Source organism: Lissotriton vulgaris, unplaced genomic scaffold (assembly GCF_964263255.1).
Source record: "Lissotriton vulgaris unplaced genomic scaffold, aLisVul1.2 SCAFFOLD_741, whole genome shotgun sequence".
NCBI classification, from domain to species: domain Eukaryota; kingdom Metazoa; phylum Chordata; class Amphibia; order Caudata; family Salamandridae; genus Lissotriton; species Lissotriton vulgaris.
Window position 1 is genome coordinate 669,838 of NW_028248381.1, and position 20,756 is coordinate 690,593.

The window sequence follows — 20,756 nt, forward strand, 5'->3', positions numbered from 1 at the left end:
CGGTCCGGATGCGGCTGACGGAGAGGCCTCACTGGGGGGGGACTGAGACGGATCTCTCCTCACCTTCAACGAGGGCAGCCATCCAATTGCACCACCAGGAAATGAAGAACGACCTTACTGCAATCCGCTTAGACTTCACCAAAGTGTTCACTGAACCAAACCATTTGGGAAAGAAGGTGGAGGAAACAGTGGTGCAACAGAAACAAGAACATGACAACCTTGCAACACAGGTGGCTATGCTGCAGTCTTGCCACTTGGCCCCGACAGATGCCTTGGAGGACCACGAAAACTGTTCCTGCTGAAATAATGTTAGGTTCACAGGCAGGACACGAAGGAACCGGAGGTGCCTTGCTGCACCCGATTTGCCGAAACCGGACTCTCTTGCCGATAGCGCGGACAGCCAGGATTATCAGGGACGGCTGCAGAAGGAGCGGACCTTTATATCTCCCTTGCATCCACTGCTCTGGACTACAGCTGACTTGCAAATGTTTTTCCACAATTTAGGGTGGAACTAGGCATATCGAACACGCTGCAATACTAGGATTGTTTTGCACCAGATAGGCCTTGAAATTCATTTCGGTCTCACTATAGCTGTGGATGTGGATTCTTGTGTTCGACCTGGTGCAAGATTGAGATTCTTGTGTGCTCCTACTTTTATTACGTGCTGAAGAAGCCAATATTCTAAAGGCTGAAACGCATCAATGCCATAATTCGGAAGTCTCTGTAAGGCCTGGATAATTGAATGTACTAAACACACTGCGTGTCTTGTTAAGATCTAAATATTTTGCTTGTAAATACACACTGACCCAAGAAACTATCATTCAGAGTCATTGTACAAGAATTTTATGCACAACGTCCCACAAATAGATACCTGGAAGATAGGAGTTCTCTATAAGCATGAGATTTGATTCTATTTTGAGTTTTGTGGTGTCTTGTCCTATTTTGTTGAATCTTTGTATATAGCAACATTGTATGTTTTATGTTTAATGTATCACGATTTAAAGTAACTATTTTATTCTGGATGAAATATGAATACTTGAGAGATCCAATAAAAGAAAGATCTTAAAAGATTCAAGCTGTGTGAATGATGAATTAATGTAATTATTAGAACTAAAACTATTTGTACCTGTCACTGCTTCTCATCTGTTTTCTTCTCCTATTTACTAGCCCTTGAGAAGTAGAGGGACTGCCCCCCCCCTTCTTTTGCTCCAGGATCAGAGGCAGAAACGCCACAATATCTAATGCAGCACTCGTGTATTTTCCACAACAAAATCGCCTCATGCCAGACATACTTACCAGAGTCCCCTTCCATCAAGTTAAAGAGGAAATAATGAAAACGCCAGGAAAGTGGACTCCATCGCCTTCAAGATATCTCATTTCACACGGTGGCCAAAAGACACAATTTCAGAGACATCCTGGCACTTGTGAGACAAGAAAATCCTATATCACACTGCAACTCCTGTTTACCGTCAACAATAATCAAGTTGCCGAATGGACACCAGATGTTGCCCAGGGTCAACTTCATCTAGCCCTCCTGCTGAAGACAGCGAGATGTTGTCAGACACCCCCAGCATCACAGAGATGGTTGGATGTCAACAATCTTTTTTTGAATAAAGCACGCATGATGTCCAAGAAAGCGGCACGAAGTGGTGATAACAGACTTGAACTACCTCATGTGGACAACTGTGATTAACAAGACTATATGACTCCACCTCCTCTGGGGATTTCTCCCGGTCCCACTGTTGATGCATTGAAGGGTTGAGCTGACCATACTCCGAGGCGGACTGAATATGAACCTTGGCGTCCCTTACAGGGGTCACTCCCCAGCCTTCACAAGCCTGCCCACACAGACTTGGATGGGTGTGGCCCCGGCACAGCCTCACGAGCTGCCCCCATATCACAGCTGATGTCTGGTAATCAGCTGTTTGGTACAGTCTATTCATCTGTTTATGGTTATGTTTTTATATTGTTGAGTTCTTGTAAGGTTATATCTATCCTATATTCCTTTTAATTGTCCAAGGTGTGCCCAACGGAAACATGCGGGCATGGTATGGGTGCCAACTGCTCTCAAAGGGGCCATGGACATACTGGCGAGCAGAAGGATGGTCCGCCAAGCTCTAAAATAAATAAATAAAAAACACAACTTCTCCTTCATAAAAGATGCACACCCCATACATAGTTTCTTTAAATATACAAGGGCTGAATTTGCTAATGAGGTGAGGGCACTTCTAAAATGGCCCCATAGTAAAGATGAAGATATAGCTGCGATTCAAGAGACATGGCTCTTATCGTCAAATACCAAGAGGCTTTGCTCACATTTGTCCCACTCCGGTCCCACGCATTGAGCCCCACTGAAACCAGCAGAGTAGCCCTCCTGCTCAAGCATGGCCCGGCTCTCACAATAGATCAGGTTTGCTACATCCTAGGTCACGTTCCTAGTCTCTTGCTCTGTACTCTTGATGGAAGAAATCACTCGATCCCTTCTTGGTGGAAAAGTCCCTTTTGATGGGACGTCTTCCGCAACCAAACCACCGGAGGCGCTGATGGCAGACCTCCTGGTTTTTGGTGGATTCTTCACCCTCTCCCTCATCCAGAGCAAGAGACTAGTAATATTGCGTGGGAGTGAGGGAATAACTTACCATGTAGAGGAATGAGAGAGCAGGCACTTATATAAGTGAGCAGATTGTGGAGTCTGTGAGCCCCACATGGAATGGGCTATTCTCCAGATGTTTAAGAAGACAGCTAAACAGGAAGAGTCAATCCGTTTGTGTAGGGAAAGACTAGTTCAATTGCTTTCAAACGGTCTCCAAGTACCACTGCAACCTATAGAATCTACTACAGAAGCACTAATCAATGACCGTAGAGTTAAGGACATCTAAAAAAATGTCTCTACCATTCAAAGACAGTGCCTCGACACTCCCTGGGGTAATTGTGACAGTGACACGTCTGCACATTTGCGGAACAGTGCAACCCTAGCCCCTGAAAGAGGCTGTCTGCTGCCCTTACCTTCCCGCACTGCCGGCACTTCCCTTCCTGGCGTCTGCGGTGGACCCAGTGATGCCGGACAAAAATCGGCTGCAAGAAAGAAAGAAAGAATGTGGTTGTGGTCAGTGTAGAGAAGCAACAGGTAAAGGGGAGCGAGACGCAGAATAAGAACATGAGAAAGGCAGTTAGGTATATGGCACAAACACACACACACACACACCCACATACACACACACACATACCACCACAACTATCCTTTCCCACTAGGAAGCTGCTTTCCCTAACCCAAGGTTAAAGCGATCCCTTTGGTTGGCCTAACCATGCACTGGCGCTTCTACACCAGTGCTCTGTGCAGAGGAAGATCTCCTGAGCGGCTCCAACGTGGCTCTGCCCTCAAGAATGCTCAGACGTTTGTACTCAGAGATCACAACTCCACAACATCATGGAGTGAGGACCAGGACTCCTCCACTTGTCCGAAGGTGGATGGTCCGGTCTCTGCTGAAGCGCTGAGAGGGACCGCTGACGAGCAAAGCTGGTTTAGCAGGCTGAGGGTAGGTGAAGTCTTCAGCCCTACCCTGAATGGTGGTGGTGGGGTGTTTAGGGTGTAATTAGACAGGAGAGGCAGTCTTGTGTTTTGTACTTAAGGCAGGGTAAAGTGAGAGGGAACAAGTCAGCACTGCAGGGGTAAATTATGAACAGCTCCGAGCACACTTCCATGCTCACCTGCACTCTGAGTATCAGAGGGACGGTTCAGTCATTGTCCACAGTTGATTGGTGGAAATACCACCATATGTTAACTACACTTTATATAGCGCATAAATACCTGCAGGTCTCTTAGCGCTTGTTGAAAAAACTCCAAATCCATATGCCATCCCCGATAAGCACCTAAGCAGGGGAGTTAGACTGTGTCCAGAGCCTCCCTAAAACGGTGAGTCTTGAGGCGTTTCCTAAAAGGAAGAAGGGCGGGTTCCTTGCAGAGGTTCTCAGGCAATTGGTCCAGAGCTGGGGAATTAAAACAGAGAAAGCTCTGCCACCTTTAGATGCAGTTTTGACCCATGAGTAGGCCAGGAGGCCTGCCTGGGACAATGGAAGTGTGCGTCCCGGCACATAGTTCAACAGGTGTTCCTTGGTGTTGTCTGGGGCCTGGATGGAAATGGATTCATGGGCAATGCAGAGGCCCTTGAACTTTGCTCTCTGTCTGACCGGAAGCCAGTGCAACCTGTGAAGCAGAGGGGTAGCATGAGCCCTTCTGGGGAGCCTAAAAATCAGCCTGGCTGCATCATTCATGGCCACCTGCAGCTTGTGGATTCGTTTCTCAGGGAGACCAATATATAAGGCATTGCCATAGTCTAGCCTGGACACAATTGTGGCCGACACGATCATCTGTAGAGTGGTGGGTGAGAGAAGGGGGGCAAGTTTCCGCAACAGTCTCATCAAGCCCAGACAGTTGCCAGCCACAGTAGCAACTTGATTGGTCATGGAGAGGTTGGCATCAATCTTGATGCCCAGGCTTTTTACAAAGGGAACTGGCGTAGGAGCGGTGCCGAGCTCTTTTGGCCAGAAAAGATCATTCCAGGGGTTGCCTCCGGAGGAGATTATAAGGACCTCCGTTTTATCCGGATTGACTTTTAACGAGTTGGCTGTAATCCAACTCACAGTGTGTCTAAAAATATTTTGCACCCAGGTGTGGGCATGCAGGGAGTGATCGATCTGCAGAATAAGTTGGGTGTGATCCGCGTAGTTAAAAACTTGACAGTCCATAAGCCTTCCTACTTGGAACAATAACGCTAGCATCAAGACCTGTTGGATGAAAAACATTTCTGAGCACTTTGAAAGTGTTTCTGTACCTTGGTAACCCTGGTGCCCTAGCAGCCTCGATGAGACACCAGTCCTCATGCAGGAACCTCTTCTAAAGGGCTGGGCAGTCCAGATTGGCACGACCATTAGCAGCAAGGATTTTATCATGTGTGCTCGACAGGTGGTCAACAGAATGATGCCCTTGTGAGTTTCACGCCAACAAAATCATGGAGCACTTTCTTCTAATTCGTTTCTATTTGTACACTCTCCACCTTTCAGCAACACTAGGACCGGCTGAGTGGAAGTAGCTTGTACCTTCTTAGGGTGCATCCAGAACTTGGCACATCAGTTGCCGTGCTTCACTTCTTATGGTAGGCACAGAGATGGAGGCAAAGGGAGTGTGTTCTTTGCCCCCATCTGTATCGGTTCTGCAGCCCTTTTGGATACCATGCAGTGTCTGGCACCATAAGGTCCACTTGATGAATTTCTGCTTCAAGTGCCCCAAAACCTTCTCCCCTTCTCCCATTGTCTAACCAGCCAACATCACCCACCAGGACTTCTGCACTTTCACACACAGACCAGAGACCCCACCGCAGCCCTTCCCGCTTACCTCACGTAGATTCCGAGATCCAGATTCCCTGAACGATGGCTTGCATCGGAAGTTTATCTGTAGGACCAGACAAAAAAAAGACACAACTGTTCAGCAATTGAAAAATGTTGCCTCTACGCACCCACTATTATTAAACAAAAAGTGTATGTTCTATCTCTGAAGCAGAGGAAAGTACAAAGCACAGCAGTCAGGTTCACAAGGACAGTCACCCATCCACCTCAAGGCATCAATGAGATTGTGAGGAACATCTGTCTGCTGCTGCACCTGAACCTAGAGAGTACGCAACCCAGATGTGCTGACAGGGATTCGCATTCATTGTAGGTGGAATACTGGGATTTTGTTAAAAATGTGTTGATGACCTCGTGAAGACTTCCAAGAGAGAGGAGTTTGTAACTTGTCCTCACACAGGCCAATATAATTTTTTTCCAGATTGGGTCTAAACAGGTCTACAAATCTTGAAAGATTTAAAGTAAAAATCATTAATCCAAGTGGAAGACCTTAACCTTATTATTTTTATTTTCTATTCAGTGCTCCAAGTGTTTAAGTAAAATAGATTGTTTACCTCATTTAAATACTCTCTTGTGGACTTTGGAAAACTATTGGACATGGGATCTCAGTAGATTTCAGCGGTATATACGGCATTCTGTTTTTAAGAAGGGACTCCACAGAGAATATCATTCATTATAAGAACATGTTTTACTTCTGGGAACAAAACCAGGGGTCCATCTTCAGCTGCAAAGAGTTTCAGGTTTTTAGATCCCTGCAAATTATATATATATTCCTTTTGCGGTCGAAACCCGGAGATTCACAAATTACATAGTTTGTGATTACAAAATGCCTTTCCTTTCTAAACAACAGACTATTTACAAGTCAGAATATTATTTCCAGCTCTCAAAAGGACTTTTGCGATTCTTAATGAATGACAAATATGAGGGACAAGAAAAGGATACCCTTGTTAAAATTTCTGATTTGCAGAGCAATCTCCTTCGGGAATAGTGTTGGCAATCTTGTAAGGGGGGAGGTAGAAGGCAGTGGTCCGGGGGACCAGTGTCATCTCCCCCTGAAGTTTTCCAAAATGGATTTTCTTTTGTAAAAGCAGCTCTGGTTCTTTTAAGGATCCTCTTTCTGGCCACCACCCCTTTGATTGCAGGCAATCACAGGGTTTGCAAATTGTGACTTATCTAATGACTATCGATTCTGCAGGTCATTCTGCAACCTCACTGCATTTCTGTATTTTGTGAACTGATCTAGTCGGTACATTGGTCAGACTTGCAACACTGCACCATTTCCCAAACGTTGGTCCACAGTTTGGGATCAATTCTTACGAATGAATTTAACATTCCAGGAGGCCCCTTACTCGATTCATCTGCTGCGGTCTACTGCAGGTCAGATAACCGACACAAGATGTGAGGGATCTCAGTGCTGCCTCCAGACACCGACTACTCAGAGGTAGGTCATAGGTTTTATTCCCTACCTTCAGAGCACTGAGGGCTGTTATTCCTCTGGGACCCTGGTCTATCAGGGGCCTTGTCAGGATGGCCTGGACAGTCTGTCCAGGACAATAAACAGTGAAATAATAATATTTCTACCCGCCTGGATCTCCGCAGCACAGAATTCAGAGTTAACTCTAGTCTAGACTGCAGGGATCCATGTATGGAGAAGCAAACGGACCTCCTCTCACACCTCGATGCCCCTTCACCCGGTGCCACCTGCAAGCCAGTGACCGCTAGCCCAGGCAACAGGAACGCGAGCCACAATCTACTCTGTAACACAGCAGTCAGTGCCCTGAGGAATCTCAGGCAGGCAGAAGCCAAGACGCTTCAGGAACCGTACAAGGCACCGTGATTCATCGCCTTGAGAAGAACCACAGGTTACAAACACTAAACAAGAGGAAAGCATGCAGGACATTAAAGAATAGTGCGCTTTGTCCTACATTGGGTCTTCTGCTCTTGATTTTCTCTCATCTCCACGCTCTTTCATGGCCACATCTCAGACATTTGGGTCTGCTCAAACCTGGTTTTGCAGCTTGCATTTAATTTACTTTGTGAATTTAAAAGCCATTTCTTTTTAAATAAATATTGGTCTGAACATGTGCCATTAGACCTCGTTTATTGACTGCATCTCAAGTCACGTGTAGCTTGGCCATGCCTGTCAATCGCCACCACCATGGACACACAGAGGCGGCTCGCGGTCCTGGTCGGACCCTCAGCCAGGGCACTTGGGCAGTATCACCTTCTCAGCTGCCCAACTCTCCCTGGCTGATACAAAGCAGGGAAGGGTTGACACGGCTCTCCATCAGAACACAGACTCCGGGTCTCACCACAACATGTACACAAGTGCGGTACTCACCTTCTCCAGCTGTTCAATGCACGGCGTGTGCACCACGATCTTGCAGGCCGCGCACTTCCGTCGGGCAACAGACTTCTGCTGCTAGAGACAAAAATTCTACAGGTAAATGAACTGAATTGTGCACTTGTAACTATCTGATGGCATGCAGCTTAGCCATCCTGCAATGCCATGAAACAATAATTCAACATATAAAATAACTGAACTCTGCACTTGTAAATATCTGACAGCATGGAACTGGTTATTATGAAATAATTCAAGAGGTGAAATAACTATGTCCCCCTATCCATTACCACCATAATACCCTCATTAGTACCGCCTTAATACACCAAGTACCCTCATCATGTCCTCCGTAACACGCTTTGTCCCCCTCATCAGTACCTCCATGTCGCACTGGGTCACCCTCAACGGTAGTAAGCGTGGGCGGTTGACTCCGCTACATGGACAGAGTATGCTGATTGTTTGCTATTCCGCGCACCGCTCGGAATACGGAGTTCAGCAGAAACTCCGATTCCGCAGCGGAGCTTGCCACTAGCACTGCTCTAGCACCCACCATTGAGTAGGAGCTGCATCCCGTAGAGGTTGCAGTGGGAGGTCAGAGTATGGCTTGGAACACAGAGACTCCTTCGGTGACACTGTCTGACTGGGGGCGGTGCATCTGGCGTCGCCTGTCACGTACTGACATGGGAGCGGTGCTGGGATGTGCTGGAGCTGAGGTTCTGCTGAGGGCAGGAAGAAGAGAGGAAGAGGAGGGGAGGCGGATGTGGGTGCCCTGGGGAGACTGTTCGGCAAGGGTAGGAAATTAAGACCCCCTTTTTGGCATGGACGATGGCTGTCGTGCTTGCTGGTGCAGACACCGCAGGTGTGTGGGGAGGAACAGCCACTCTGCCGTAAGTGGTGCCACACTGCCAGCGCTTTCTCCATTGCCTCCCATGTCTGTAATGCTGGGGTTTTCCCTGTCATGTCGGGGGCCGGGGTTGCATTTGCCTTCCCTGTTGGTCACCTGTGGCAATGGAACTTGGCGTCGTTGGCGTGAGCTGATTTGGTTGTGTGGAGTGGGTGAAGTGCCATGAGGGGGGCCACCCAAAGTTTCATAAATGGCGGCCAGGTTGGTGTTGAGAGCCCCTCTGTGAATCCTTGGTGCAATGACAGTCAGGGGTCGAGTTAATGCCTTCGACAGACAGTGCAGAATCATCTTCACTTAGGAGACTGGAGCCGAGGCAGAGGAAAGCACCGGCCGCCCCCCCACATAACCCGGAGCATGAGTACCCTTTACACTCTGTATTCTTATAAACCAGCAGCTAGTGTTTGGCTCTTTCAATGCTTCACACACAGGAAAACAGATGCAAACAATTTAACATACATAATTGTTGCTTCCTTCAAGGTCGCCTTATGGTATGTTAGAGAATTTAATGCAATGGACAGATTTTGTGTTTAAAGGTCACACCCTCTATCGACTACTCAACATGCACAGACAATGTTTCTGGGCAGTGACTTGTGTGAATGGATGTTATGACAGAGAGCACACAAAAAATGGGACAGCTGAGGTGGCTGAATGTACCATGGATTTCAACTTCCCAATGACCGTAGAGTAAGTGCTTAATTTAATATGCCCATTTTAGCACTGCGAGTGGTCGTCCAAACACTATCGATTAACCATCACACTCCTATAAATGTGACAATCTGGATTATTGTAGATCGCCCAAAGTAGTATTAATTAGGGGTGGGCGAGTGAAGCAACTCTGCCCGCTTGCGGAATTCCAGGGAGTTTTTCTGCAACTCTGAGGAAATCCTTGTAGCGCAACTCCGCCTACCCTTAAACAGTACCACCAGAATAGACTATGTGCCCCTCATCAGTACTTCCATATTGCACTTTGTCCCCCCATCAGTACCTCCATAATACACTGCGTCCCCCTCATCAGCATCTCCATAATACACTATGTGCCCCTCATCAGCACTTCCTTAATACACCATGTCCCCCTCATCAGTACCTCCATAATACACTATGTCCCCCTCATTAGTAAGTCCATAATACACTATGCACCCTTATCAGTTCCCCCTAAGCACACTTTCACCTCATCAGTACCCCAATAATACACTATGTTCCCAAATCTGTATCGCCATGTCACCTCATGTCCCCTTATCTGAAGTTTCGGAGATTCTTGCTCAAGGGACATCATTGGTGGTCCTGACAGCTTCCATTCAGCTGGACATTCTCACAAAGGGTCTTTTGAATGTTCTATGACCGCACGTGGCTATTCTCTTCAACCAGGGGAGTTTTAGTCTATGGTTTTCTGAGTGATGAGATACTTGAATCAGTATCGAAAACTACTGTTCAGGAGCACACAGAGATAGGGTGAATTTTGGAACTTGGTTGTTTCCTAATCAATAACAAGAAATCTCATCTGGTTCTCAAACATGACTTGAAGTTCCACTGGGACTCATTCAAACCTCTACTAGGTCATCACTCGCTTTCTGAACCCAGAGCTATCAAACAACACCTGACGCTGTCCAATGGGGTGACGCAACAAGCTACGTCGGCAGGGGAGTGGCTCTAGATGCAAGGACCTATTGCAAGTTCTGGTAGGGCGGCAGGAGGAGAGAGCGAGATGGATGAGGGGTTGTTATATCAAATTGTTTGGAACAGTCCTGCAAATCTAATATATTTCATGCCTGCTTGCAGGCTTCATGCATTTTCCTTGTGCACTGGGCTTTTTCAAAACTTGGTCCACTGCTTCATCATCTTCTAGACCAGTATTGTTCAAACTGAGTCACAAGCCAATTTTTAATAGGTTGCAAACGTTCTGGTGTATGCGTGAGAAATATTTATAGAATTAGCCCTGTTTGTGCACCAGTGGGAAGGGGCTGAACAATGTTCTTATGTCCAGTTTTAAAACAAACCCTAGCAAGTATTCCCAAACATGACTCCGGATGAACCTTCTTGTATTTATTGCTGCAGTTTCTTTCTCTTTTTTCTTTTATTTCACAAAGCCATTTCAAGAGATGATATGCACCCTATGTGTATGCGTTTCTCCTATAATTGAGAAAGGCAGATGTTGGCTAACAGCCAGAGCTGCTGACTTCGGTTCAAGGGACCCATGTAATAGTGTCAGGGGTGGCTCAACACATTTTCATTCTGAGCAAATCACTAAGGGCCCGATTTAGATCTCAGTGGACGAGTTACTCTGTCACAACGGAGACGGATATCCTGTCCGCCAAAATAAAAACCCCATAGGATATAATGGAATTTATATTTTGACAGACGAGATGTCTCTCACCTTTGTGACGTAGTCACCCATCTGCCAAGATCGAAATCAGCTCCTTAATCTCCTGTGCTTATAACAAAATGAACCGACCTTGTGTATTGTAATCTATGTAATCATCAGAAGGCTTCGGCACGTGGGAATCTGGGGTTAAAGGGCACCATCCGCTTTCCCCTCGGACAGAGCTCAACAAGTTAGACTACCCCCCCACCACACCTCCGAACCCAAGAAACTCATCTATGGAGTCCCTCAACGATTGCCGCTCAGCCCAACCCTCTTCAGCGTCTTCATGACACCCCTTGTGGACATTATTAGAGACCACGGCATCAAGATAGTATCCTACATTGACAACACACAGCGTATTCTCTCCCTCAGTGACTCAACCAGCACTCTGAAGCAAACTTCACCAACTGCATGAGTAACGTCGCTGTTTGGAAGAAAAACAACTGCCTCTAACTCAACACAGACAAAGCTGAAGTCCTAATCTTCAGCAACAACCACTCAGCCTGGAATGCCTCTTGGTAGCCCTCCAGCTTGCCCCCCACCCACCCCTGCGGAGCACGTCAAGTTCTTTGACTTCATCCTGGACACTAACCTCCTCATGAGCAGACAATTAAACGCCATCTCCTCATCATGCTTCCACATCCTGCGAATGCGAAGCAAGATTTTCAAGTGGATCCCACCAAACACTAGACGAACGGTCACCCAGGCTCTTATCACATGTAGCCTTGATGATGGACTTGCCCTCGATGTTGGAATTCCAGCACATGCTCTACATTAGCAAAGCTCTCCACAAGACCAGTCCCGCTTACCTGAACCACTGCCTCAACTTCTACCAACCCACCAGACAGTTTAGATCTGTGTCCCAGGCAAGACCAGATCTCCCTCACATCAAGAAGGCCAGAAGCGGAGGGCACTCCTTTTCCTACCTAGCAGCCAAGACCTGGAACGACCTCCGGAAACACCTCAGAACCTCCCCCTCCTTCATGGACTTCTGAAGAGTAAACAACGTATATCCCGTAACTTTTTCCCCGCAGGGAATCACAACACGGTTGTTACAACAACCGCATTGTGATTTCGCATACCATTACTCTGCAAGTCGGAACAACGACTTGCGGAGCGGGTGTTAGATTTAAAATCCAACACCTTCCCTAGTGTCCGCACAGACTTGAGTTGGAATAGTAAATTATACTATTCCAACATCCAGCGCCCCCCCTCCGCAATTCGTTGTTCCAACTTGCGGAGTAATGATATGCTGAATCACAACGCGGTCGTTGTAACAACCGCATTGTGATTCCCTGTGGGGAAAAAGGCTGCGGGATAACGAAATAGATTCCTTCTGAAGAGACTTCAAGGCAGGGCTCTTCCAGATGAAACCGGCACAATCTACTTCTCCCCCTCAGGCTTGCCCTACTCAGTGCCATGATAACCTCTCACGGGTGATTAGCCAAACCCTACAGATGCACATAACAATCTGGTGCAGACTGGTCCTCATCATCCTCCAATGCAGCAACATCAGACACCTCAGACAATTCCACTGGCTCCCTGTCAACAAGAGAATCACCTTCAAGCTCCTCACTCACGCCTACAAAACTCTACACAACAAAGGGCCAGCGTACCTGAACCAATGCCTCACATTCCACATACCCGCCAGGCAACTCTGTTGCGCCCAGCTCACACTTGCCTCCGTCCCCAGGATTCACAAGACCAGAACCGGAGAAAGGTCATTCTCCTACCTCGCCGCCAAGACCTGGAAGACCATGTCCCTCCACCTCAGGCAATCAGAGCCACTGACGCAATTCAGGAAGGACCGCAAGACCTGGCTCTTCGAATGATCCTCCACCAAGGGTGACCAGCAGCCCCCCTCCCAGCACCTGGAGTACCTCATGGGTAAGTATCCATGCTATACAAGACCCGGATTGGTTGTCCCATAGATGTCTTGTTGAAGTCTCCGCTGGCGCGTAGCACTTGCTAAGTGAACTAGCTCTTTAGAGTCCCTCTAAAAGGAGATCGGCCCGTGGCATCTCACCCCTAACTTGGCGCAGCATCTTATTTGCCCACAATTAAATGTGAGTAACAAGACGTTCGTCTCTGGCAGGAATGCCCGTATAGCTTTCATTTACACTATATCACACTCCAGCCCTTGGGGGGGTTTTTGTATTTTGGCAAATGAAAACCTCTGTCCGCCGTCAAATTGGTCAGACTATCAAGGAATAGTAATGCCTGTTTTTTCCAAACTGTATTTTTATGTACATTTTATTTATGCCTGTCTGAGGCCTCGCTGCACTCATATCGCAGGCACATATGGACACTTAACCCCGACAGAGGCCTCGCAGTCCATATACCACCAGCACATATGGACAGTTACTGTGGGCCCGCCGTCCTCGGACCACCGGCACATACGGACACTGACGAGGCATCAAAGCGCTTTTTCGGCGAGTAGCACGCTACTCCGGGACCCATAGAGGATTAGTGTTGAATTAGTATAGTGAAACATGCAAGTACATTTTAAGTGCTGGATAGGTTAGTCAGTTATTTGGATTTGGAATGATAGCAGAAGGATAGAGGAGGACAAAAGGTTTGTATTTATATAGCGCTTGTTACCCCTGATGGGGTGCTGAAGCACGCTATTCAGGAAACCCATAAAGGATTAGTGGTGAATTAGTATGGTGAAATATAAAAGTAATTTCAGTGGTGGATATTAGTCAGTTATTTGGAGTGAGAAGGATAGCGGAGGGATAAAAGGAGAAGAAAGATTTGCATTCATATATCACTTGTTGCCCCTGATGGATGTTGAAACGCTTTTCTGGCGAGTAGCGCGCCACTCCGGAACCCATAAAGGATTAGTGTTGAAAAGGAGTATATTAAATTTTGAAGTAATTTGAGTAGTGGATAGGTTATTCAGTTATTTGCTTAGAGAAGGGTAGGTAGCGGGATAGAAGAGGGAAAGAGTTTTGTATTTATAAAGCGCTTGCTACCCATGAGGGGGTTTTGAAGCGCAAGTAGCACGCTACTCTGGAACCCATAAGGATTAGTGTTGAATTAGTTAATTTTGATTGAAAAGGATAGTTGAGGGATAAAAGAGTGAAGGATGATTTTTTTTTTATATTTTTTTTAGGTCTTAGCAGTAGCAGGAGGCTTTTGGATGAGTAAAAATGAGTTTTGGAGGGGAGAAGTCAGAGGAAAGAGTTTAGAAAGGTTTGTTTTAGGGGATCGGTATAGTTTAAAAGGTGTCAGATCATGCAAGGAAGGGTAGAGTAGAAGAGAGTCTAGAAAGGTTTTTTGTGGGATCATAGTAGTGTTATGGGGTTTGGGATAAATGAGAGAGTGGATGTAGAGGATATATAGTGATAGATGTATAGGATGAGAGTTAGGGTCGTGCATTGGAAAGAGTAGTAGAAAGAAGTTTGAGATGAGGCAGAAGGTTGGGCTAGAAGATATATTGAGAGAAGTATAGGCTGAGAAATAGGGCAGTGCATTGGAAATGCTAAATTTGAAGAAAGTGACAAATATGTAGATCCATAAGTACATTGAAAGTATATATATACATACAGGAGGTATGTATATGTAGATTAAAGATATTGATAGAGGCACAGGATGAGAAATAGGGTAGTGCATTGGAGATCCTTTTTCAGGAGAAAAGTAACAGACACACAGATCCAAGTACATGGAAGGTACATAGATGCACAATGGAAGTATTTACATGTAGACCAAAGATGATTTTTATTATTTATTTATTATTAATATTGATTTTTTTTTCCTCTCAACAACAATTATTTTATATGTTTATACAAAGCAATACACAAAGATAGGTACATATCTATAGGGAAAACTAATGCTTATATAAAGAGGGATATGCTGTAAATTTCTGTTTGCGTATGGTGCTTATGTGGGGAAGAGCCAATTTTCAAGTAGTTTTCTGAGGATAAGGTGGTTGTCGGTGGACCTTATGTTGGGAGGTAAAGAGTTCCATAATTTGGCCGCTTGAACAGAGAAGGATGTGTCACTCATGGTTTTTTTCTTGTATCTTTGGATTTTGATGCAAGATGCTCCTTTAGGGCGGAGGTTCCTTTGTTGAATGTGTTTAGTGATTTTATTCCTGATGAAGAGCGGTCCCATTTCATGTATTGCTTTGTGGGCGATACAAAGCAGTTTGAATGAGGATCTTCTGGCAACCGGTAACCAATGCAGGGCTTTCAAGGCAGGGGAGATGTGGTCTTGTGGTTTGATATGCAAGAGTAGTCTGGCAGCCGAGTTCTGAATCTGTTGTAGTCTTTTCATGGTCGTTAAAGGTGATCCTTGGTAGAGGCTATTGGCGTAATCGAGTTTGGACAGAACAAGGGAGTTGGTAGCTTGGACCTTGTGTGGAAATCCCAAATTAGGGAAAATTTGTTGCAGCGTTTTTATAGTAGCAAAGCTTGATCTTGCAAGTTTGTCCACCTGGGCATTCATCAACAGCTTGGAGTCCATAGTCATCCTGAGGTTTCTTACTTCCTTCGATACTTTAGGTGGTGATCCCATTCATTCGGGCATGCGGCAAGCGGGTTGTAATGTTTCCAATCGCCACACGTGAGTATTTCAGTTTTTGAAGCATTCAATTTGAGATGGTTCCAAGTCATCGACTGATCCACGGCTCTGAGACAGCTGAAAATTGGTGATTTTCCAATGTCTTCGAGGCATTCCAGTTGCAGGAGTATTTGAGTGTCATCTGCATAGTTATAGCACGTGAGGTGACATTTATTGATCAGTACTGGTAATGACTTCATATAGATGTTGAAAAGCATGGGTGAGATGATAGAACCTTGAGGGACCTCTGTTTTTGAGGAGTACGGTTTGGACAAGAAAGGTGGGGTATGGATGACATTGGTTCTGTTTCGAAGGTAGGACGAGATCCAGTCTAGAGCAGTTCCCTCTATGCCGGCTTCATAAAGTCTTTGTTTCAGAGTGTCATGGTCAAACGTGTCAAAGGCAGCTGAGAGGTCCAAAAGGAGTAGCGCAGCAACCCCGTTGTGGTCAACTGTATCCTTCAGGTCATTCCAGGTGGCAAGGAGGGAAGATTCAGTGCCTCCTCCGAGATGGAATCCTGTTTGGAAGTCTGAAATTATGTCATTCTCTTGAATGAATTGTGACATCTGGGACTATCATCCCCTTTGGTATCGCTTTGTTCGCCCTAAGTTGGTAGGGTATGCCCAGACAGACGTGGGTCCCTTGCTCACTTTGCCACTGGATTCAAGATAGCTTGGCTGATGAGGGTTATGAACCCAAAACTGGTCCCAGGATGCTTGTTTCCGGTCCAGGGAAGATATGGCTTGGCAGTTCAGGCTGGACTGTTCCCATGAGGCACAGGGCCAGGCTGATTTGCATATGGCCATGTCTGAACTGTGATGGTGGAGTGAGCTAAAGAATGATGATGGATTAAACCCAGATCAGTTGACTGGGGGCGAGTGTTTGATTTGCTCAAATGCTCCGTCCATCATCCCCTTTAGTATCACTACGGTCAAACATGGCAACATGATACAACTTTTGGAGAAAAAGATGGGGTTATCTGGTACAACTTTTGGAGAAAAAGATGGGGTTATCTGGTCCAGTCTTAACCCCTTCGATGCTCATGACGGAACAGTTCCTTCATGAGCGTCGGTTGACCTGTGCTCATGACGGAACCGTTCCGCCATGGTTCCATAAACCCAATGGAACGTTCAGCACAGCGCACGAATTTGCGCCGCGCTGAGGACGTTAAGCTGGTTTTGCTTATTGCTCCATATTAGAGCTCAACACATCAGAGTAATTACTCTGGTCTCGATTGGAGTCCCTTAAGGATTTTCACTCTCACCGGCACTATTCAACTTGTTCATGGAACCTCTTACCGGAATTCTTAAACACTCAAAACATACAGTACCAAATGTACGCCGATGATACACAATTATATTTAAAAGTTTCCTCACCTGTAAATATAAAAACTCTTAACTGTGCCCTACTGAAAACCCAACGAGGTTAACCCGCAATCACCTTATCCTAAAAACACTCAAGACAATAATTCTTCTGATTGCCCCACACAATCTCTCTACCCTCATAGATGAGGGGCTCGAACACCTTACAACCCTCAACCGCATATTTAACGTTGTTGAATCCACCAGATCATTAAGCACAACATTGGGCAAATACCTGAATATGGAACATCACATTAGTGCAACCACCAGAGGAGCTAATTATCAATTGAACACTAAGATGAATCAAACCCTTCTTACCCCCAAAGGACTTTCAGTTGTCAGTCCAATCCCTAGTCCTCTCCCACTGAGACAATGGGGGTGCCCCTCTTACAGGTCTGCTCTTTTAGGGCCACTCTAAACTCCGCTGCGAGGCTCGTCATGGGATCCAGTAAACATGATCACATTAAACCAGATCTAAAGTATCTCACATTGCTCCAGTTTGAAGCAACGATTCAGTTGAAGACAGTGTGATTGACACATAAGGCTCTTCATCGGAACAGTCCAGGCCACCTGGCAAAAAACACTTGAACTATCCGGTGGGAGTCGTCCCCTAAGAAGAACTCTCTATTGAGGAAGCCACAGAAGTTAAAAAAGAAAAAAAAAGAGGGTTTCTCCCTTCCCGGTCTTGCCTCAAGAATACAGAACGCAACCCCTTCGGAAACCTGATTCAGCCCCTGAATTACCTCCATCAAAAACGAAGTAAAACTGCTGTTGCTGAATACATACCTTCAGCAGAGTCCCTGAAATCACCAAGCTTGACTGTTTTTCCTGTATACATTTCTGGATCTCGAATCTGCTAATTTGTCTGTTACATTGTATACACTTTGATTCTTGTTTCAGCTTTTTTTGTTTCAACTTGTTTGCTGTTTGTATCGCTATCCATGTATTGCTTGTTCCTTTTTGCACTTATAATGTTGAACTTGTTTGCCGTTTCTACAGCGCTCTGATACCCGGATGGCCCATGTTCGCGCTGTATTAAACTCCTCAAATAAAATAAATAAATAAATATTACTGAGGCCATACTGGCCTCATACCACTGGCACATACAGACACTTACTGTGGCCATGCCGCCCTCATACTGTGGGCACATACAGACACATACTGTGGCCACACCACCCTCATACTGTGGGCACATGCATACACTTACGGAGGTCACGCCACCCTCATACTGTTGGCACATATAGACACTTACGGTGGGCATGCCACCCTCATACTGTGGGCACATACAGACACTTACTGTGGCCACGCTACCCTCATACTGTGGGCACATACAGACACTTACGGTGGGCATGCCACCCTCATACTGTGGGCACATACAGACACTTACTGTGGCCCTGCCACCCTCATACTGTGGGCACATACAGACACTTACTGTGGCCCTGCCACCCTCATACTGTGGGCACATACAGACACATACTGTGGCCACTCCACACTCATACGTGGGCACATACAGACACTTACGGTGGGCATGCCACCCTCATACTATGGGCACATACAGACACTTACTGTGGCCCCGCCACCCTCATACTGTGGGCACATACAGACACTTACTGTGGCCACGCCACCCTCATACTGTGGGCACATAGACACTTACGGTGGGCATGCCACCCTCATACTGTGGGCACATACAGACACTTACTGTGGCCACATACAGACACTTGCTGAGGCCACGCCACCCTCATACTGTGGGCACATACAGACACTTACTGTGGCCACACCACCCTCATACTGTGGGCACATACAGACACATACTGTGGCCACGCCACCCTCATACTGTGGGCACATACAGACACTTACTGTGGCCACGCCACCTTCATACTTTGGGCACATACAGACACTTACTGTGGCCCCGCCACCCTCATACTGTGAGCACATACAGACACTTACTGTGGCCACGCCACCCTCATACTGTGGGCACATACAGACACTTACGGTGGGCATGCCACCCTCATACTGTGGGCACATACAGACACTTACTGTGGCCACATACAGACACTTACTGAGGCCACACCACCCTCATACTGTGGGCACATACAGACACTTACTGTGGCCACACCACCCTCATACTGTGGGCACATACAGACACTTACTGAGGCCACGCCACCCTCATACTGTGGGCACATACAGACACTTACTGAGGCCACGCCACCCTCATACCAGAGACTCCTTACCCTCCTCTGGCACTCCTAGGGTTCTGCCCCCAGCAGGGCTAGGATGTACCTGGCTCGCAGTATGTTCTATACAGGAGTCACTTGTTATATGAAAAGCGAAACAACAGATTTGAATAAAAATAAAAACATCTGTGAAAAGGAAATCCTCTTAGGGAATAGGCTAAATATACCACGCAACACAAAGTGAAATGTTTGAATTGTAAACCGACTGCATCTCTGGCTATTATCACCCGAGGGGTTGTCCAGAAGAAGACCAGTGTTGCACTTATTAAGTGAAAGGCGTGAACAGAGGGTTCGGTAGAGTCCTTCTACAATGACAGTTGTTAATTACTGCTGATGCTGAGCACCGGTAGGCCCCGCCCCACTTTAAGGTCTACCTACCCACCCCTTCTTCATGTCATCTGCTATTAACAGTTGGATCATACTCTGGCTCAGCTCAAGAATCTCTAGGAACCTTGAGCTCAAAACGAGCCGGGCCACCACGTGGTTTTCACCGCCCGCCTTCGCATTTAGTTGAAACTTGATTTAACATGTAATACCTGTATGAGTTTAACCAGTGTCCTGAAGTACGACCGAAGGCATCAGCCTCTGATCTGAAACAGGAGAATGAGATTCCCATCTAGGAACCTGGCTGTGGCATCCCGGCTTCACTGCTGACCAACCGTGCGACCCTATGAAAGTACCTTATTCCACTGCGCTTCCATCACATTTGAGAGCTCTGTGAAAAGCATTTTGCGCTATATGAAACCGTCCCTTCTATAGGTTTTACTTGACTATAACTTTGCTGCATCTTTACTTGAAACCAACGCCACATACACGGAACCTGACATTTCACTTGCCTTTCGGTTAACTAGGGGCATTGCCGTTAATTTGGGGAGGGGCATGAATGGTTTTAAATTAATGTTTAGGGACTAGTACTTTTAATAAATGCCTCTCAACATCTAATGCTCTGAAGTTGAAATACTTCTGCATGCTAAACACATACTTTTTTTTTTACTGAGGAGTCTTTACCAGAGTTTTGCATGAGGTTTGCTGCAAGGGTTCTGTGCCAAGTGTGTGGGGGCTCTTAGAGCCAAGCCTGACCCTGGCTCGGCTCTAGTTTAGCCCTTTCTGGGGGATGTTCTGGCTCGTCCATCCATGTAAAGCCCCAGACACCCTTTTGGGTCCGGTCTGTATTACAAACACCACATACAAGGGAACTCAAGGCAAAACTGTACCCTACCAAATGACCCCCCCCCCCCCTGCCCGCAACATGCTGGGACCCCAATCCCACAGGGCGCCCTTGAACTGCAGAGAGGTCCACACTCAGGAATGTGTGAGTATACTCTCAGAGGACCTGCAGCCCCCATTGAACCCACACTTTAACCATCACCAAGCCCCCCCCCAACCAACCAAGTCCCCTCCCACCAAGTCCCCCTCCGCCAAGTCCCCCTTCACTCACCTGAGTCTTTGCCACACAGTTCTGCTCGCCCAAGTAACAGAAATCCCCCGACACATTGGTCTCAAACCACAAGTGCTCGCCATAGAGAGCATTGTCCTAGAAGAAAGAGAAGAGGGACTAGAGTCAGGAACAGTCGGCTCAGCGTACGACGGGGAC

General features: G+C 46.6%; 1 protein-coding gene across 13 annotated transcripts in view; it reads right to left on the reverse strand.

The window, feature by feature from the left end:
* DGKZ (diacylglycerol kinase zeta) overlaps positions 1–20,756 on the reverse strand; it is a 502,570-nt gene that overhangs the window by 280,261 nt on the left and 201,553 nt on the right. For 7 of the 13 annotated variants that reach the window (XM_086949967.1, XM_086949969.1, XM_086949971.1 and 4 more), the window contains 4 exons: positions 20,601–20,696; positions 7,742–7,822; positions 5,393–5,449; positions 3,007–3,075 (listed from right to left, as the gene is read on the reverse strand). In XM_086949967.1, coding sequence (XP_086806093.1) covers positions 3,007–3,075; positions 5,393–5,449; positions 7,742–7,822; positions 20,601–20,696 — 303 coding nt within the window. The remainder of the gene's footprint in view (positions 1–3,006; positions 3,076–5,392; positions 5,450–7,741; positions 7,823–20,600; positions 20,697–20,756) is intronic. The other 6 variants (XM_086949968.1, XM_086949970.1, XM_086949972.1 and 3 more) reach the window with 1 other exon arrangement.